Consider the following 18723-nt stretch of genomic DNA (forward strand, 5'->3'; position numbering starts at 1 on the left):
GGGCCTCTTCTTTTTACATTCACTCTCTCCATTATTTCATCCAGTCTCATGACTTTACATACTGTCTGTAGGCTGTTAACGCCACATTTGTAATTCCAGTTCCAACCTGTCCCCTGAACTCCAGGCTCTATAGCTAAGTACCTATTCAACATTTCCACTGAAAGGTCTGTCAGACAACTCCCACTTAAAATGTCTCAGACCCTACACTGGCTTTTACTCTAGTCTTCATTATCTGGGTAAAGACGCCTCAGTTTACCCAATGTCTCAGACCAGAAATCTTGAGGTCATCCTGGTTCCTCTCTTTTTGGTAAACCTCAGATCCAATCCATCAAGAAATCCTTTGTATCCCGTTACCTGTGCTGCTACCCTAGTCCAGGGATCCATCATCTCTTACCTGGACTGTGCAGTAGCCATCTGACTACCACTTCCTCCCTTGCCCCCTCAATCACACCAATCCTGTAAAAACACAAGTTTTCAGTGGCTTTGCGTCGCACTCAGAATAAGATAAGTCCACATTATGGTCTGTGAGGCCTGCAAGATGTGGGCCCTGGCCACCTCTAGGCTCTCCGACATTCTCCCCTTCACTTCCTCACCTCCACCCTTGGTGGTCTTGCCAAACCCACTCTTTTCTCAGGACTTTTTTGTACTTGCTCTTCCTTCTGCCCACGTGCTCTTCCTCCATTGCTCTGCATGACTTACTCCTTCATTCCTTTAAATTTCTGCTGAAACCCTCTCCCAGTAGCCTCCCCAGACCACCCTGACTAACAGAGTACAGCCTCACCACCTCACATCACTCTGTCCCATTACTCTTTTGTATGTTTTTCATAGCATTTATTACCACCTGATATATTTATTTGTTTGTTAGCTGTCTCACTCCACTGGATGCAAATTCCAAAATGGTAATGACTTTGTTTATCCACTGATACATCCTAGTTTCTTCTATGGTGTCTGGCATATGGTAGACTGTATTCACTTACAGTTATTATTTTTGTAAGCTGGTGGCAACTCTCTTTGCTCTAATTCTGCATCATTTAAATCAATGGGTTTTTTTTCTAACATGGAAAAATGTAATCAAGAAACAGAGAAGAATGGCACCAAACTTGTTTTTCATATTTTCATAGTAACATTCCATTTTCTAATGTAGGTAATGAATATTCGAACAATACTGAACAACCTGGAAAAACCACAAGGCCTTTATCCTAACTATCTGAATCCCAATAGTGGACAATGGGCTCAATGTAAGTCAAAAGTTAAGCATTGTTGATACAGATGAACTTATTTGCAAAGCGAAGCAGAGACACAGGCGTAGAGGATGGAAGTATGGATACCAGGGGTGGGGGGTGGATGGTGGTGTGATGAACTGGGAGATTGGGATTGACAGATATACACTACTATGTATAAAATAGATAACTAATGAGAACCTACTGTATAGCACAGGGAACTCTACTCAGTGCTCTGTGATGACCTAAATGAGAAGCAAATCCAAAAGAGAGGGGATATAGGGACTTCCCTGGTAGTTCAGTGGTAAAGAATCCGCCTTCCAGTGCAGGGGACCCAGCTTTGATCTCTGGTAGGGGAACTAAGATCCCACATGGCACGGGGCAACTAAGCCCATGCACCGCAACTACTGAGCTTGTGCGCCTCGACTAGAGAGCCCAAGTGCTGCAAACTGCAGAGCCCACGCACTCTGGAGCCCCTGTGCCACAACTAGAGAGAGAAAACCTGCATGCCACAACTAGAAAGAAGCCTGCACACCACAACTGGAGAGAAGCCCGCGTGCCGCAAGGAAAAATCCTGATGCCTCAACAAAGATCCCATGTGCCGCAACTAAGATGCGACTCGGCCAAAAATATATATATAATTAATTAAATTAAATTAAATTAAAATTAAATGAAAAAGAGAGGGGATACATATATATGTATAGCTGATTCACTTTGCTGTACAACAGAAACGAACAACATTGTAAAGCAACTATACTTCAGTAATTAATAATAAAAAAAAGTTAAGCATTGTTTTAGCTCTTTATGATACCCAGCACTGTTCTAGTAACAGAGAGAAGGAACACCAAGAAAAGCACAAATCTTCTTGGAGAATCTTTAGAAAAGGGGAAAGGGAGCATGGTTCCTTTAATAAATAGGCTTCTGTCATAAGACAGACTGTAAATGTTACCAGGGGAACTAGATTGTTCATTTTTCATGCATAACTGTGAGCATGATGATCTGTGAGCACATTTAAAGCTGTTAATCAGAAAGGGAATATCTGGTCAGGGTACTGTGGGGATGCTAGCCTATAATAAACTGGTTATATAGATAAGAAAATTGTTCCTTTGTGCTAATGACTAGCAGGGTTTACCCAGATTAGCTAGAGTATTCTATTTCATAACATTTTCTCTTTCTGTTTGGCTACAGGATGGGAGAGGAGACTGAGTCTTTAAGGGTTGAGAAATTGTAAGAGCAAACAGGGTGCTTTAGTCAATTTTAAGCCAGCAGATAAAGGCTTCCTGCCAGGAGAGCCAACTTCACCATAGAAGAAAGTATTGTGCTAGAAGCCCTCACTTCAGATCCTTAGGGACTTTAACCAGGCATATAAAGATTCAGAGTAGCTGAAAGAAATGTTCTCAAGCTGATTTGGAAAAACAGTGGTAGATTAAGCAGCACCTGAGAGCAAATGAAAAATCCTAAGTGAGATGTCTAGCTGTGCCGCAGATGTTGACGACGTCTTGAAATTTTACTCTAATTTGAGTTTTTTTCTTTATATTTAAATATGATATTCCTAGATGATTATGCCTCACTGCTACTTTACAAGTATTTTTCTTAAAGAATAATGTAGTAGAAAAAATGTGCTAAAATCTATGTCTGTGTTAATAATGTCTATGGAAGGCCCTAGCATTGAGACCACAACACCATAGTCAAGGTTGCCACTTAACCTACGTGTGATCTGCAGATCACTAGATATCCCTGAAATCTCTCAGGGCATCTACACAATCAAAGCTTATTATATTTTTATAATAACACTAAGACTTTCTGCCTTTTTTACTGTGCTGACAGTTGCAGTTACATTGCAAAAGCAATGGTGGGTAAAACTGCTGAAGCCATAGTGATAGCCATGGCAGAGACACCAGATAGTACTAACACCAGGCATACCTCAGAAACATTGTGGGTTCAGTTCCAGGCCACTGCAATAAATCAAATATCACAATAAAGCTAGTCACACATTCTTTTTTATTTCCCAGTGCATATAAACGTTATGTTTAGGGGGCTTCCCCAGTGGTGCAGTGGCTGAGAGTCTGCCTGCCGATGCAGGGGACACCGGTTCGTGCCCCGGTCCGGGAAGATCCCACATGCCGCGGAGTGGCTGGGCCCGTGAGCCATGGCCGCTGAGCCTGCCGTGTGCAGAGCCTGTGCTCTGCAACGGGAGAGGCCACAACAGTGAGAGGCCCGCGTACCGCAAAAAAAAAAAAAAGTTATGTTTACACTATACTGTAGTCCATTAAGTATACAGTAGTATTATGTCTAAAAACACTGTATATACTTTAATGTAAAAATACTTTATTGCTAAAAAATGCTATCCATCTTCAGTAAGTCATAGTAATGTCAAAGATCACTGATCACATAGACCATAAAAATATAATAGTAATGAAAAAGAAATATTGTGAAAATTTTCAAACAGAGACACAAAGTGAACAAAATGGTGTTGGGAAAATGATGCTGATAGACTTGCTCAATGCGGGGTTGTCACAAACTTTCAATTTTTATAAAACAAAGTGTCTGCTCTGCAAAGGGCAATAAAGCAAAGGGCAATAAAATGAGATATACCTATGATCATATCCTTCACTGCAGATAACAAATAAAAAGATGCCAGTTTCACTCATGAATGCTCTTAATGAAGCAAAAAATTGACTGATTCTAGTAAATCTCAATCATTGAGTGCACATCATTGTAATATTCTGTATGATTAAATGGAAAGGACGCTTAAGGTGTTTCTGCTGCATGATGAAAAATAGTGGTTGCCTCATAGGAAAGCACTCGTGTGATTGAGTTGCAAGCTGAACTAGCCGCATGTTGTTTCACAAGTCACCATTTTTACTTGAAAGAACTACTGAAGACAAACTGGTTATTCAGACTTGGGTAATTGATAGACGTGGTCGCAAAAGTGAGCACGTTGCTTCAAGCAAAACTAACAGTATCTGTGCCAAAGGTAAAACTTGAGCTTCTAAATGAAAATTAGAATTTTGAAAAGCTTGCACATTGCCACCGTAACCTTAATGTCTTTCACCAACACTAAAAGACTCTTCTGCTGAGATTGGTGATGATTAACAAATATGGTTTTTCAATGTTGTATAATCAAATGTATCAACATCTGGAAGATGTGCATAATTCAGTGAACCAATATCTTCCAAATGACCAATGCATGCTGCTATAAAATCATGTGTGAGAAAAAGTGCATTCAAAGTGCAAGATGGCCCAATGGATTTTAATGTAATAGTACAAAAATTAATTGATGTGGTTTCTAACTCCACATTGCAACTGTTAAAAAACCTTGACCACCTGTCAAGTTTTGTTGTAGTACCAAAGAAAAATTACCCACAATTATCTGAAAAGACTATCAAAATACTCTTTGCTTTCCAACTGTACAAATGTGTGAGGCTGAATTTTCTTCATATATTTCAGCCAGAACAACATATAGCAGCAGATTGAATGTAGAGCAGATATGAAAATCCAATTGTCTTCTAGTACAGCAGACATTGAAGAGATTTGCAAAAACGTAAAGTGGTATCAGTCTTCCCACTAATTATTTTTGTTTTGTGAAATGTAACATATTCTTATGAAAAATCTATATATTAATATAATGGGTATATTATTACTTTAAATAAATTAATAAAATATTTTAAATTCTGTTTTCATTTCCAATATGGTAAATATTGATAGATATTACATAAACAAGTTCTTTAGGGTGCTTATTCGTTTTTGAGAGTGTTAAAGGGTGCTGAGGCTAAAAAGTGTGAGGGCCACTCTAGTATTTGGGATAAAAGAGAACCTGAGTAGCTTTCTGAGTTCAAAATAACTAGATAAGATTCTCTGAAAGGACAAGCGTTTTTAAAGTTCTCCTTCTCACGAAAGATTTCAAAAGTTGAAGAAAAGTCTCTATGATTTACTTTTCTCTTCCTGTGATATAGGATTTAGAGGTCACTGAAGAGGGACAAAAAGTCAGTTGTTCTGGAACATCCCAGCTTCACCTTCTGGGTCACCGATACACTACGGATTTGGCCATGCTTCGTGGTACAAAGGGCCCTTTGTAATTGGATTGTTTATGGGCCAATTCCTGATGGAAAAACAAATAGGGTTCATGAGTCCCCTGTCTCTCTTCCCACACCCCCATCCTGTGTTCCAGCCACAAGGAAGACACACTTTTTTTTATTCTTTAATCAAGATCTGCTTGGCCACATCCAGGTCTTGGCTTGTGCTGTTTCCTCAGCCCTTTTACTGCACTTCTGGCTCCACCAATAACCAGCCCAATCTCCATTTCTTCTAGGTGGCTTTCTTCAAGACACTGCTTGGAAATTGTTAGCACCCGCTTCTCCTCTGCCCGCCCCCTTCTTCCTCCTCTGTCCCAACCCTTTGGGTACTTTCCTATCACAGTCTTTTCCTAATGATTCATATACATACCCATCTTCCTATGGATCCAGAACTTTTGAGGACAGTGACTTCATCATATTTGTTAACTCAGCACATAGTATCTTACAGCTAGTAGGAGCTTACTTGAGTTTTGTGAATACTCACGCAGTCCGTATCCAATCTGCCTCTGCTTTTTTTTTTTTTTTTTTTTTTTTTTCGGTACGCAGGCCTCTCACTGTTGCGGCCTCTCCCATTGCGGAGCACAGGCTCCGGATGCGCAGGCTCAGCGGCCATGGCTCACGGGCCCAGCCGCTCAGCGGCATGTGGGATCTTCCTGGACTGGGGCACGAACCCGTGTCCCCTGCATCGGCAGATGGACTCTCAAGTACTGCTCCACCAGGGAAGCCCTCTGCCTCTGCTTTTAACAATGGTTCTGTTTTTCCTCTCTGAACAATTTGTCTCCTGCTCCTCAGTTGTGGCTGAGAGGCAGCATCTGGTCCTGGTCAATGATAATCTCTCTTGACTGTTGAGGCCAAGTATGGGGCTCCGTGTCTTATAAACAGAACAATTATCACCCTTCTTCGGTTAACATAACAACATTATATGTATGTGTGTGTGTGTGTGTGTGTGTGTGTGTGTGTGTGTGTGTGTATCTATAAAATATGGTGTTACTAGTATCATTGGGGGATTGCTTTGAGAGAAGTTCAGATGAAGTCTATAAAATTAAGAAGTGAAGATACTGAGTATTTAATCCTTTTTGTCTTGATTCTTTTGATTTTTTTTCCCTCTTTTTAAGTATTAGGAATCCTTTTATGTGACCCAATCCTATTGAAAAGAATACATTACCCCTTTTATAGAAAAGAATACATTAACCCTTTTATAAAAGAACATAATATTTGAGTAGCTATTATACACATTATGTTTAGAATATTTGGGAATAAGAATACCATACATGTTTTTTCTAGAAGTAGACAGTCCTTTCCTGCTGATAAAATCAAGCATGTTCTCTCTTACAGCCACTAAGATATTTACACAGCTAACACAAATAGTCATCCAGACATGGGGGAAGCTTAGTGAGTGATATGCTAAATTATCAAAAAGACCTTTTCTTGTTTCTCCTCTATGTTCCTTTATGTTCCTTTATTTTGATTCTTTCCAAATATAAAAATTTTATAGGTAGGAAAATAGAAAATCAACTAGCACTTAGCAACATTAATTAAAACAAATATGTAAACCCTTTTCCTTTTTTAAAAAATCACCAAATGCCCAAGCTTGCTTCTTCCTTCATTGTAGAATCATAACCCAAGGGAGAAGAAAATGAAACTGCTTCTGGCTGTTAGTTTTCAGCTCTCATTGCTTTAACTCTGAAGGACATGTCTGGATCATGGCCATCATTTCCTGTTACTTCATTTAGTCCCCGTTATTTTGACAGTAACTGGACAGTGATTTGCTTTACCACACATCACTTGCATTTGTCTCCTGCAATCATATTTATAACAACAGGGCTTATTATCGATGAGATAGTACTTAGTCTATTTAATTTGTAAATGTCAGAGGTTTCTGTGGCGATTTATTTAGGAAATTGTAAAGGTCACTTCAAACTGCTATTTTAAGGATCAGCCTTACAATTATAAAAAGACTAACTTTACATTAAAATTAAAACTAATTCTGGACTTTCTGCAAAAGAAAATCCATATTTACTTAAAAATATAGCCCTTCTGGGCTTAATAGGTGTAGTCCTTAATAAGACTGACTTAAAAGAATTTTGCTTTGTTCATCAATTTTTTTCTGAGTACCTACTATGTGCAAGATGCTTTTTAGGAGCTGATGTGGACTGGGAAACATAATAGGTCTGGTCCCTGCCCTCCTGGATCATATAATCTTATGAAGGAGACAAAAAAAATTTCACCATCTTATGAAAGTGCAGGTGTGGTACACGTGTGCTATCAGAAAGTGTATAATGAGAGAACTTAGTGGGCATCAGATATGAAATATGAGTAAGGATTACTAAATGAAGGAAAAAGGAATCAGGGAGCTCACTTCAGACAGAGAGAACAATGCCTTTAGAATCCCTGAGGTGGGAAGCAGCCTGATGGTTTTGAGAAACCAAAAGAGGGACCATATAGCAAGAGGGCAGAGAGCAGATAGAGCAGGACTGATAATATAGAGAAGATTGAGGTCATACAGGGCCTCCCAGGTCTCCAGAGACCCAGGATTTGAGTCTTCATCATTGAAGGCTTCAAGTAAGGGCTGATCTGATTCACATGTTAAAAGGGTTGCTCTGGCATTCATTAATGTGGGAAATAGATTGGAGTGACACTGCCATCAGAACTTTGTGTGATGATGGAAATGTTCTGTATCTTCCCTCTTCAGTGCAGTAGCCACAGGCCACATGTATGAGCACTAGTATGGCTGAGGAACTGATTTTTTTTTTTTAATTTTAATAAATTTAAATAGCAAGATGCTGTCACAGTGCAGGAGACCAGATAATTTGCCATTGCAGACTCAGGCAGGGCATAGTGGTAGCTTGGGCCAGAATCATATTAGTGAGGACAGGAAGGAGTAGATGGACTTAAGAGATACATTGGAGGTAAAATTAGTAGAGTTCGGTATCTCATTGAATATGGGAGTGAAGGAGAGAAGAGGTAAAGAATGACTATTTGATGTCTGACTTGTGCAGTCTTGGCAGGATGGTGGCACCACTTAGTGAGATAGGGACCAAGGCTAAGATAAGGTTGAGGAGGAAAAGATAATACATTCACTTTTAACCTGTGTTCAATTTTAGGTCCCCATGTCCAAGTGGAGCTGTTGGGTGGGACTCAGGAGAAAATTGTCTTGATAGTAGTATAAAAACCAATTTACTTTTGTGTAACTAAATCAACTAAAAAAGGTTTTATTTTTTTAATAGATACATAAAGTTAGTTTCGAGTTATGAAACTTCAAATGCAAATTTCCCAAATAAGACTATCTTATTAATGCGCAAATTCTCTATGAATTCTAGGAATGATATTTCAAAGAGAGTATGTCTTCGTTTTTGTAGGTAAATGTGCTTGAAAAGTAACAGTATTAATTCAAACAGTAGGCCAAAGAATATGTACATTTAGTGTTATATGTTAGAGAGCAAGTGATTCCAAGTTTGAGACCCTGTGTGGGCTGAAGAGTTAGCTGGCACCTACCAATGTTATAATTTCATTTAGCCTCTCTAAGCCTCAGTTTTCTCACTTTTAATGAGGATTACCTACCTATAAGTCAAAGACTGTTTGTATAGCAATAATATAAATATGTAGTGGATCTGGCATAATAAATGACAGTGGAGGGGGACTGTAGGAATGGAGTACATTGATTCCTCCCTATCTGCAGGGGATTGGTTTCAGGACCCCAGGGATACCAAAATTCATGGATGCTCAAGTCCCTTATGTAAAATGGCACAGTATTTGCATATAACCTATGCATATCCTCCAGATACTTTAAATCATCTCTAGATTATTTATAATACCTAATACAATGTAAATGCTATGTAAATACAATGTAAATGCCATGTAAATAGTATTTGGCTGTGCGTGGCAAGTTGAAGTTTTGCTTTTTGGAACTTCCTAAAATTTTTTTATCATATTTTCAATCCACAGTTGATTGAATCTACTGATGGGGAACCTACAGATATGGAGGGGTAACTGTATTAAAAAGAAAAACTTCTCCTGCCCTGTCTTCTTTCTTACCTCTCAAAGGATTTTGACCCTTCAGATTAATAACACTACAAAACCTATCAAATAATAAAAATTATAATACAAGAAGCTGAGGAGCTTCTGGTTATACTGCAAGCCAGTTTTTTTTTTGTTTTTTTTAAGATTTGATGATACAGCTTTGACATAGTTTATTATTGAGAGATAAAGCAATTAAAAATATATTTGAATATGGTGAAACATTTTAATTTGGTATTTTTACTAAAGAAACAGAGTTTTAGAATTAGGGTTGATTATATATTTTTTATCTGCATGTTTACAAAACTGTATTGGTAATTATTTAAAGTATATCACATTAGTTAACAGCACATCAGCTCATTTCAGAATATCTTTCAAAAACGAGATTTGTTGGAATTTAAATGTAACATTGAGTTGCAGTTGACTTAACGGTTTTGCATCCTAGTTACTAATATGATTTTACTGCATTATCTGAATTAAAGTCTGAATCAGTCTAAAATTCATTTCCCTCTCTTTGCAGATCACGTGTCAGTTGGAGGACTTGGAGACAGCTTTTATGAATATTTGCTAAAGGCATGGTTAATGTCTGACAAGACAGATCTACAAGCTAAGAAGATGTATTTCGATGCTATTAAGGTAAACCCAAATTTAAATCATCGTTGCCACTCAACTAACTTATAACTTGCATATTAATCAAGCTTTAATGAAAAAATGGAATACTACCTGAGTGGGTTAAAAAATGTTTCCAGTTAGATAGAGTTCAATATGTGCTAATATAATTATAACAATAATAATCATACTTGATAATGTTTAGTTCTAATAGGGTAGTTAAAAGTTTTTTCCATGGTTCAAACCTCAGTTAAGATTCACACATCTTAAAAAGGGTATTTTTCTTCAACAAGTATGAGTTCCCTATTAGAGTCACAGTTAAAATTATGGAGAGGAAAAAATCCTGAATTTATTATATATTCTAAAAATTGAGGAAGTTAAAATTGCCCGAGATTACAGACAATCCTAATGGTTACCTCCCTTTGAAGTAAACTTACCTCCAGAGATAAATAGTACTTTCAAATAAAAATCTGCGGGCTTCCCTGGTGACGCAGTGGTTGAGAGTCCGCCTGCCAATGCAGGGGACACGAGTTTGTGCCCCGGTCCGGGAAGATCCCACATGCCGCGGAGCAGCTGGGCCCGTGAGCCATGGCCGCTGAGCCTGCGTGTCCAGAGCCTGTGCTCCGCAATGGGGAGAGGCCACAACAGTGAGAGGCCCGCGTACTGCAAAAAAAAAAAAAAAATCTGAACTAACCAAACTAATATTTAATCGAAGATTATTAATAGTTTTCAAAAGTCCTTTGTGATGGAGGAGGAATGAGAGTGAATAAATATTTGAATTACCTTCTGTGTACTAAGTAGTGTGTTAGGTAGATACTTTATGTGGTGTTTGTTTCCTTAAATAGTTTTTTTTAATTTTTATTTTATATTGATTAACAATGTTGTGTTAGTTTAAATAGTTATTTTTTAAGTGAAGTGTAGTTGATGTATGATATTATGTTAGTTTCAGGTGTACTATATAGTGATTTGACATTTGTATATGTTATGAAATTATCACCACAATCAGTCTAGTAACCATCTGTCCCCATACAAAGTTATTACAATATTATTGACCATATTCCTTAAGCTGTATATTGCATCCCTGAGTTGTATGAATTCTTTGTGTATTTTGGATATTAATCTCTTATCAGATATATTTTCAAATATCTTCTCCCATTTAGTAGGTGGCCTTTTCACTTTTTTTGTTTGGTTAGTTTCCTTCACTGTGCAAAAGCTTTTTAGTTTGTTGTAGTCTCACTTGTTTATTTTTTATTTTATTTTCCGTCCCTGAGGAGACAGATCAAAAAAAAATATATATATATATATACACACACACACATATCTATATGTGTATATAGATATATATATATTGCTAAGACCAATGTCAAAAGAGTGCACTGCCAGTGTTTTCTTCTAGGAGTTTTATAGTTTCAGGTCTACACTTAAATCTTTAATCAATTTTGAATTTATTTTTATATATGGTGTGAAAAAGTAGTCCAGTTTGATTCTCTTGCATGTAGCTGTCCAGTTTTCCCATCACCATTTATTGAAGAGGCTATCTTTTTCTCACTGTATATTCTTTCATCCTTTATCATAGATTAATTGACCATATAAGCATGGGTTTATTTCTGGGCTCTCTATTCTGTTCCATTGATCTATGTGTCTGTTTTTGTGACTGTACCGTACTGTTTTTATTACTGTAGCTTTGTAGTATAGTTTGAAAGCAGAGAGTCTAATACCTCCAGCTTTGTTCTTCTTTCTCAAGATTGGTTTGATTATTTGGGATCTTTTGTGGTTCCATACAAATTTTAGAATTATTTGTTCTGGTTCTATAAAAAATGTCTTTGGTATTTTGATAGGGATTGCATTGAATCTGTTGATTGCCTTGGGTAGCATGGTCATTTTAACAATATTTATTCTTCCAATCCATGACCATGGTATATCTTCTCATTTGTTTGTGTTGTCTTCAGTTTCTTTCATTGATGTCTTATACTTTTCAGAGTACAAGTCTTTTACCTCTTTGATTAGATATATTCCTAGGTATTTTACACTTTTTATGCAGTCATAAATGGGATTGTTTTATTAATTTATCTTTCTTATAGTCTGTTATTAGTGTATAGAAATGCAACAGATACCTGTATATTAATTTTGTATCCTGCAATTTTACTGAATTTATTTATTAGTCCTGCTTTTTTTTTTTTTGTGGTACATGGACCTCTCACTGTTGCAGCCTCTCCCATTGCGGGCCACAGGCTCCGGACTTGCAGGCTTAGCGGCCATGGCTCACAGGCCCAGCCACTCCGCGGCATGTGGGATCCTCCCGGACCGGGGCACGAACCCGTGTCCTCTGCATTGGCAGATGGACTCTCAACCACTGTGCCACCAGGGAAGCCCAGTCCTGCTTCTTTGGTAGTGTCTTTAGGATTTTTCTATATATAGTATGTCATCTGCAAAAAGTGACAGTTTTACTTTTTCCTTTCCAATTTGGACTTCTTTTATTCTTTTTCTTGTCTATTTGCTATGGCTAGGCCTTCCAAAACTATGTTGAATAAAAATGACAAGAATGGGCATCCTTGCCTTGTTCCTGATCTTCTTGCTTTCAGCTTTTTACCATTTATTATGCTGTTGGCTATAGATTTGTCATATATGGGCTTAATTATCTTGAGGTATATCCCCTCTGTATCTACTTTGTTGAGAGTTTTTATCATAAATGGATGTTGAATTTTGTCAAAAGCTTTTTCTACATCTATTGAGATGATCATATGAGTTTTATTCTCCAATTTGTTAATGTAGTATAGCACATTGATTGATTTGCAGATATTACACCATCCTCACATCCCTGGGATAAATCCCACTTGATCATGGTGTATGATCCATTTCATTTATTGTTGAATTTGGTTTGCTAATGTTTTGTTGAGGATTTTATCATCTATGTTGATCACTGATATTGGCCTGTATTTTTTTTGTTTGTTTTGTTTTGTTTTGTTTTGGTATCAGGGTAAAACTGGCCGTATAGAATTTCAGAAGCGTTCCTTCTTCTTCAGTTTTTGGAATAGTTTGAGAAGAATAGGTGTTAACTCTTCTCTAAATGTTTGGTAGAATTCACCCATGAAGCCAACTGATTCCAAACTTTTGTTTGTTGGAACTTTTTTTTATATTACTGATTCAATTTTTTTTACTGGTAATTGGTCTATTAATATTTTCTATTTATATTTCCAATTCCATCTTAGGAGATTATATATTTCTAGGAATTTTTTCATTTCTTCTAGGTTGTCCGTTTTATTGGCATATAAATGTTCATAGTAATCTCTTATCATCCTTTTTATTTCCATGGTATCATTTTAACTGCTCCTCTTTCATTTCTGATTCATTTATTTGGGCCCTCTCTTTTTTTCTTGATGAGTCTGGCTAAAGGTTTATCAATTTTGTTTATCTTTTCAAAGAACCAGATCTTAGTTTCTTTGATCTTTTTTATTGTTATTGTGGTTTTTTGGTCTCTATTTTACTTATTTCTGCTCTACTAACTTTGGGTTTTGTTTATTCTTTTTCTGTTTCCTTTGGGTGTAAGTTTAGGTTGTTTATTTGAGATTTTTCTTGTCTCCTGATGTAGGCTTGTATTGCTATAAACTTCCCTCTTAGAACTGCTTTTTCTGTGTCCCATAGATTTTAGATCAGTGTGATTACATTTTCACTTGTCTCCAGGTATTTTTTTACTTCTTCTTTGATTTCTTCAGTGATCCACTGGTTGTTGCTAGTGTATTGTTTAGCCTCCTCATGTTTATGTTTTTTTACATTTTTTCTTGTAGTTTATTTATAGTCTCATAGCGTTGTGGTGAGAAAAGTTGCTTGATATAATCTCAGTTTTCTTAAATTATCTATTTATTAAGTCTCTTTGTCTAATGTGTCACTTAAGGTCAGTGTTTCCTTATTTTCTTTCTGGATGACCTGCCTATTGATGTGAGTGGGATGTTTAAGTCCCTTACTATTATTGTGTTACTGTCAATTTCTCCCTTTATGTCTGTTAATATTTGCTTATGTATTTAAGTGGTCTTATGTTGGGAGCATATATATTTACAATTATTATATCTTCATCTTGGATTGATCCCTTGATCATTATGTAATGTCCTTTTTTGTTTCTTTTTACAGTCTTTGTTCCAATTCTATTTTGTCTGATATGGTATTGCTTCCAGATTTCTTTCCATTTCCATTTGCATGGAATAACCTTTTTTATCTATCAGTCTGTGTGCCTTTAGATCTGAAATGAGTCTCTTGTAGGCAGCATATATATGGGTCTTGATTTTTCATCCATTCAGCCACTCTATGTCTTTTGATAAGAGCATTTAGTCCATTTACACTTGAAATAATTATTATACGTATGTACTTTTTGCCATTTTGTTCATTGTTTTCGTAGTTCTTTTTTGTTTCTTTCTTATTCTTTTGCTCTCTTCCCTTGTGATTTGATTACAGTCTTTAGCTTTATGTTGTGTTCCTTCCTCTTTTTTGAGTGTGTGTGTCTATTATAGGTTTTTGGTTTGTAATTACCAAGAGGTTCATATTGAACATCATTTATATGTATATATGATTATTTTAAGTTGATGATCTCTTAAGCTTGAATACGTTCTAACCACTCTACATTTTTATTTCCCCCACCACATGTAATGTTTTTGATGTCATATTTTACATCTTTTTGTTTTGTGTATCCGTACTACTTATTATGGATATATATGATTTTACTAATTTTGTTTTTTAACCTTCTTACTAGCTTTATGTGGTTGATCGACTACCTTTACTATCTGCTTGTCTTTACCAGTGATGTTTTTCCTCTCATAATTTTTATATTTCTAGTTGTGGCCTTTTCTTTTCTGCTTAGAGGAGTCCCTTTAACATTTCTTATAAAGCCAGTTTAGTGGTGCTAAATTCTTTCAACTTTTGCTTGTTTGTAAAACTCTTTATCTCTCTTTCAAATCTGAATGATAACTTTGCTAAGAAGAGTATTCCTTGTTATAGGCTTTTCCCTTTCATCACTTTAGATATATTGTGCCACTCCTTTCTGGCCTGCAGTGTTTTTGCTGAGGAGACATCTGATAGTTTCATGAGAGTTTTCTTGTAGGTAACTAGTTGCCCTTCTTTTGCTGCTTTTAAGAGTCTTTATCTTTAATTTTTACCATTTTAATTATGATGTGCCTTGGTGTGTCTTGTTTGGGACTTTCTTTGCTTCCTGGGCCTGGATGTTTGTTTCCTTTCCCAGGTTAGGTAAGTTTTTAGCCATTGTTTCTTCAGATAAGTTCCCTGTCCCTTCCTGTCCCTCTTCTCCTCCTTGGACCCTGTAATGCAAATGTTAGTATGCTTGATGTTGTGCCAGAGATCTCTTGGATTAACCTCACTTTTTAATTTCTTTTTTTATCTCCTTTCTGTTCAACTTTGTGTGATTTCTACTACTCTGTCTTCCAGATCACTAATTCATTCCTCTGTATCATCTAACAAACTGTTTATTCCTTCTAGTATTTTTTTTTTTAATTTTATTTATTTATTTATGGCTGTGTTGGGTCTTCGTTTCTGTGCTAGGGCTTTCTCTAGTTGCGGCAAGTGGGGGCCACTCCTCATCGCGGTGCGTGGGCCTCTCACTATCGCGGCCTCTCTTGTTGCGGAGCACAGGCTCCAGACGCGCAGGCTCAGTAGTTGTGGCTCACGGGCCCAGCCGCTCCGCGGCATGTGGGATCCTCCCAGACCAGGGCTCGAACCCGTGTCCCCTGCATTGGCAGGCAGACTCTCAACCACTGCGCCACCAGGGAAGCCCCCTTCTAGTATATTTTTTTATTTCCATTATTGTATTCTTCAGCTCTGTTTCTTCCTTATATTTTCTAACTCTTTGTTGTTGAAATTCTCACTGTATTTATCCATTCTTCTCTTGAGTTCAGTGAGCATCTTTATGATCATTACTTTGAACTCTTTATCAGGTATATAGCTTATCTCTACTTTGTTTGGTTCTTTTTCTGAGGCTATGTCTTGTTCCTTCATTTGGATCATATTTCTCTGTCTCCCCCTTTTCCCAGTTCTCTATGTTTATTTCTATGTGTTAGGTAGGTAACTTACATATCCTAATCTTAGAGAAGTGGCCTTATGTGGGAGATGTCCTGTTGGGCTCAGCCTCTTACATAGTTTAGATATGAAATTAGAATTTTTTAAAAAAAAATAATAATAGGGCTTCCCTGGTGGCGCAGTGGTTGAGAGTCCGCCTGCCGATGCAGGGACATGGGTTCGTGCCCTGGTCCGGGAAGATCCCACGTGCCGCGGAGCAGCTAGGCCTGTGAGCCATGGCCGCTGAGCCTGCGCGTCCAGAGCTTGTGCTCCACAACGGGAGGAGCCACAACAGTGAGAGGCCCACATACTGCAAAAATAATAATAATAATTCTCAGGGGGAAAAATGGATATTTGTAATTCCAGTGATGTTGCCATTGTTCTAAAGTAAGTGTCCCTAAAAGGAATTCTGGGTGATTTTACAATACACCAACTTAATTGTTAAAATATAAATACAACTTGCACTGCTCTAGTTGACTGGATTTAATATTACGTTGGTTCCCTCCAAGGTCAGTAGTGAACTTGACTAAGTAGAGCAGACACAGCTCTTTACTATTTCACATATAGGAACCAGACACCTTAGTTAGAACATTGGCCTTCATTTCGCACAGCCTTTAAAGGACATGATAAACATTAAAAGCAAACTCTTAAGTTTATTTTTCTTCATTCCTATGAGGTTTCAGGTTTTAAACCAGGGAGTTCTCCATACAGTATGGTTTCCATTATGTCATTTTTAATTACAGTCCTGGCAGACATTTTAATTATTCTAATTTTAAAGTGGCCCCCTAGGATCTTGATGTTCCAGGAAAGACAACTTTAAAATACTCTTTGAAATACTTTACCTCCCGTTTTGAGAACTATACCCACACAGCTTTTAGCATATTATATTTAGACAAACCATTGACAGGAAAATCCATTAAGAGCAAATGAAGTCAAAGTGTTTCCTCTTTCTCTTAATAGTAAAAACACTTTCAATCCATTGTGTGTTTTCAACATAGAAAGCAAAGCTAGAACAGTTACGCTTCTGATTTTAAGAAGTAGTCATGTCTTACATAGTAAAATTTCTTTGTATTTCTTGTACTTTAAAATATCATTATTATGAAAGAGAGGATACCTTACAATATTGTTCCAGACAGTTGAGGTACTGGAGATGTAGTCCATCAGTTTTAGCTTCCAGTGCATTTTAGAAATCATTTAATCCCAGAGTGGCATGTTTTCTTTCGTTGTGTTAATAATGAAATACTTTGAGTTTTCAACTGGCTGTTATGGCCTCACCTGGAGGCCATACTAAGAATCCATAGTGGTGGTTGCTCATGCTGCAAGACAGTCCATTGGAGTGAATGATACCTGGGCAGGTGATGTATTAGGCATTTAGGATTCTATAGGCACAGCCAACTAATTTTTTTCAAATATAGAAGGATGAAATCACAAAATATACAATACTCTTTTTTCCTAATCAATTCTCCGTAGGCTTGACACAAAATTTTTTAGAGCCACTAAAGACTATTTTTTCCTCCTTTATATTTATTTACATTTTCCCATTGCCACACAAACATTGTTTTAAAAGTCTTGGAACTTCGTTGTAATTTATTTTGAGAGATAGCAACTTGGTCAGAATCATGCCAAAAATAATATAGTACTTTATTCAGGATCTGTAACAGGGTAATAATGTTTCTCTAATGCGTGCTCAAAAGCTACTACTCTTGCCATGTAGAAAAGAATAATTTCTTGGGTGATGAACAAGTGTCTGCTTGAAGGACTTTACTGCAATTTGTGCTATGAGAAGTATAAATAGCTAAGATGTTCAGTTGCATTAAATAAGAATGAAATATTAATGTAATAACTAGACCATCAATAAAATTAGCTTAACCACAGTTAATGCGCACAGTAGTGCGTTCATTTATTTCTTACCGTCTTGGTTTCATTTGTTTATTTCCAATAAAGGAAGGAGAGGTTTTATCTACCTCTGCATTCATTTTCATTCATTCTTCTGTATCACAAGTTTTGTCTCTGTCTACTACAGGCATGCGTTGGAGATATTGTGGGTTCAGTTCCAAACCACTGCAATAAAGTGAATAACACAGTAGAGCAAGTCACATGAAATTTTTGGTTGCCCCGTGCATATAAACTTAATAGTTACACTGTACTCTAGGCTGTTTAATGTACAATAGCAGTATGTCTAAAAAAACAATGTACTTACCTTAGTTTAAAAATGCTAACCATTGGGCTTCCCTGGTGGCGCAGTGGTTGAGCGTCCGCCTGCCAATGCAGGGGACACAGGTTCGTGCCCCGGTCTGGGAAGATCCCACATGCCGCGGAGCGGCTGGGCCTGTGAGCCATGGCCGCTGAGCCTGTGCGTCCGGAGCCTGTGCAACGGGAGAGGCCCCAGCAGTGAGAGGCCCGCGTACCGCAAAAAAAAAAATGCTAACCATCATCTGAGTCTTCAGTGAGTTGTAATAGTAATGTTAAAGATCGCTGATACAGATCACCCTAACGAATATAATAATAACGAAAAAGTGTGAAGTATTGCGGATTATCAAAATGTGACATCGAGACATGAAAAGAGCAAACGCTGTTGGAAAAACAGCGCTGATAGACTTGCTTGACACTTGCAAAACTTCAATTTGTGAAAAATGCAGTATCTGCAAAGCACAATAAAGCAAGGCTCAATAAAATGAGCCATGCCTGTATTCCCAAATGTGATTCCTAAAATCCTCTCTTTTTTTATAATAGTATAACAGTTA

At 37.2% G+C, this 18723-nt stretch overlaps 1 protein-coding gene across 1 annotated transcript in view; it reads left to right on the forward strand.

Annotated features, from left to right (window-relative positions):
* Positions 1-18723, forward strand: part of MAN1A1 (mannosidase alpha class 1A member 1) — a 169400-nt gene that overhangs the window by 135811 nt on the left and 14866 nt on the right. The window contains exons 7-8 of the mRNA XM_065888750.1: positions 1145-1238; positions 9834-9949. Coding sequence (XP_065744822.1) covers positions 1145-1238; positions 9834-9949 — 210 coding nt within the window. The remainder of the gene's footprint in view (positions 1-1144; positions 1239-9833; positions 9950-18723) is intronic.

Source organism: Phocoena phocoena, chromosome 12, assembly GCF_963924675.1.
Source record: "Phocoena phocoena chromosome 12, mPhoPho1.1, whole genome shotgun sequence".
In the NCBI taxonomy this organism is placed as follows: domain Eukaryota; kingdom Metazoa; phylum Chordata; class Mammalia; order Artiodactyla; family Phocoenidae; genus Phocoena; species Phocoena phocoena.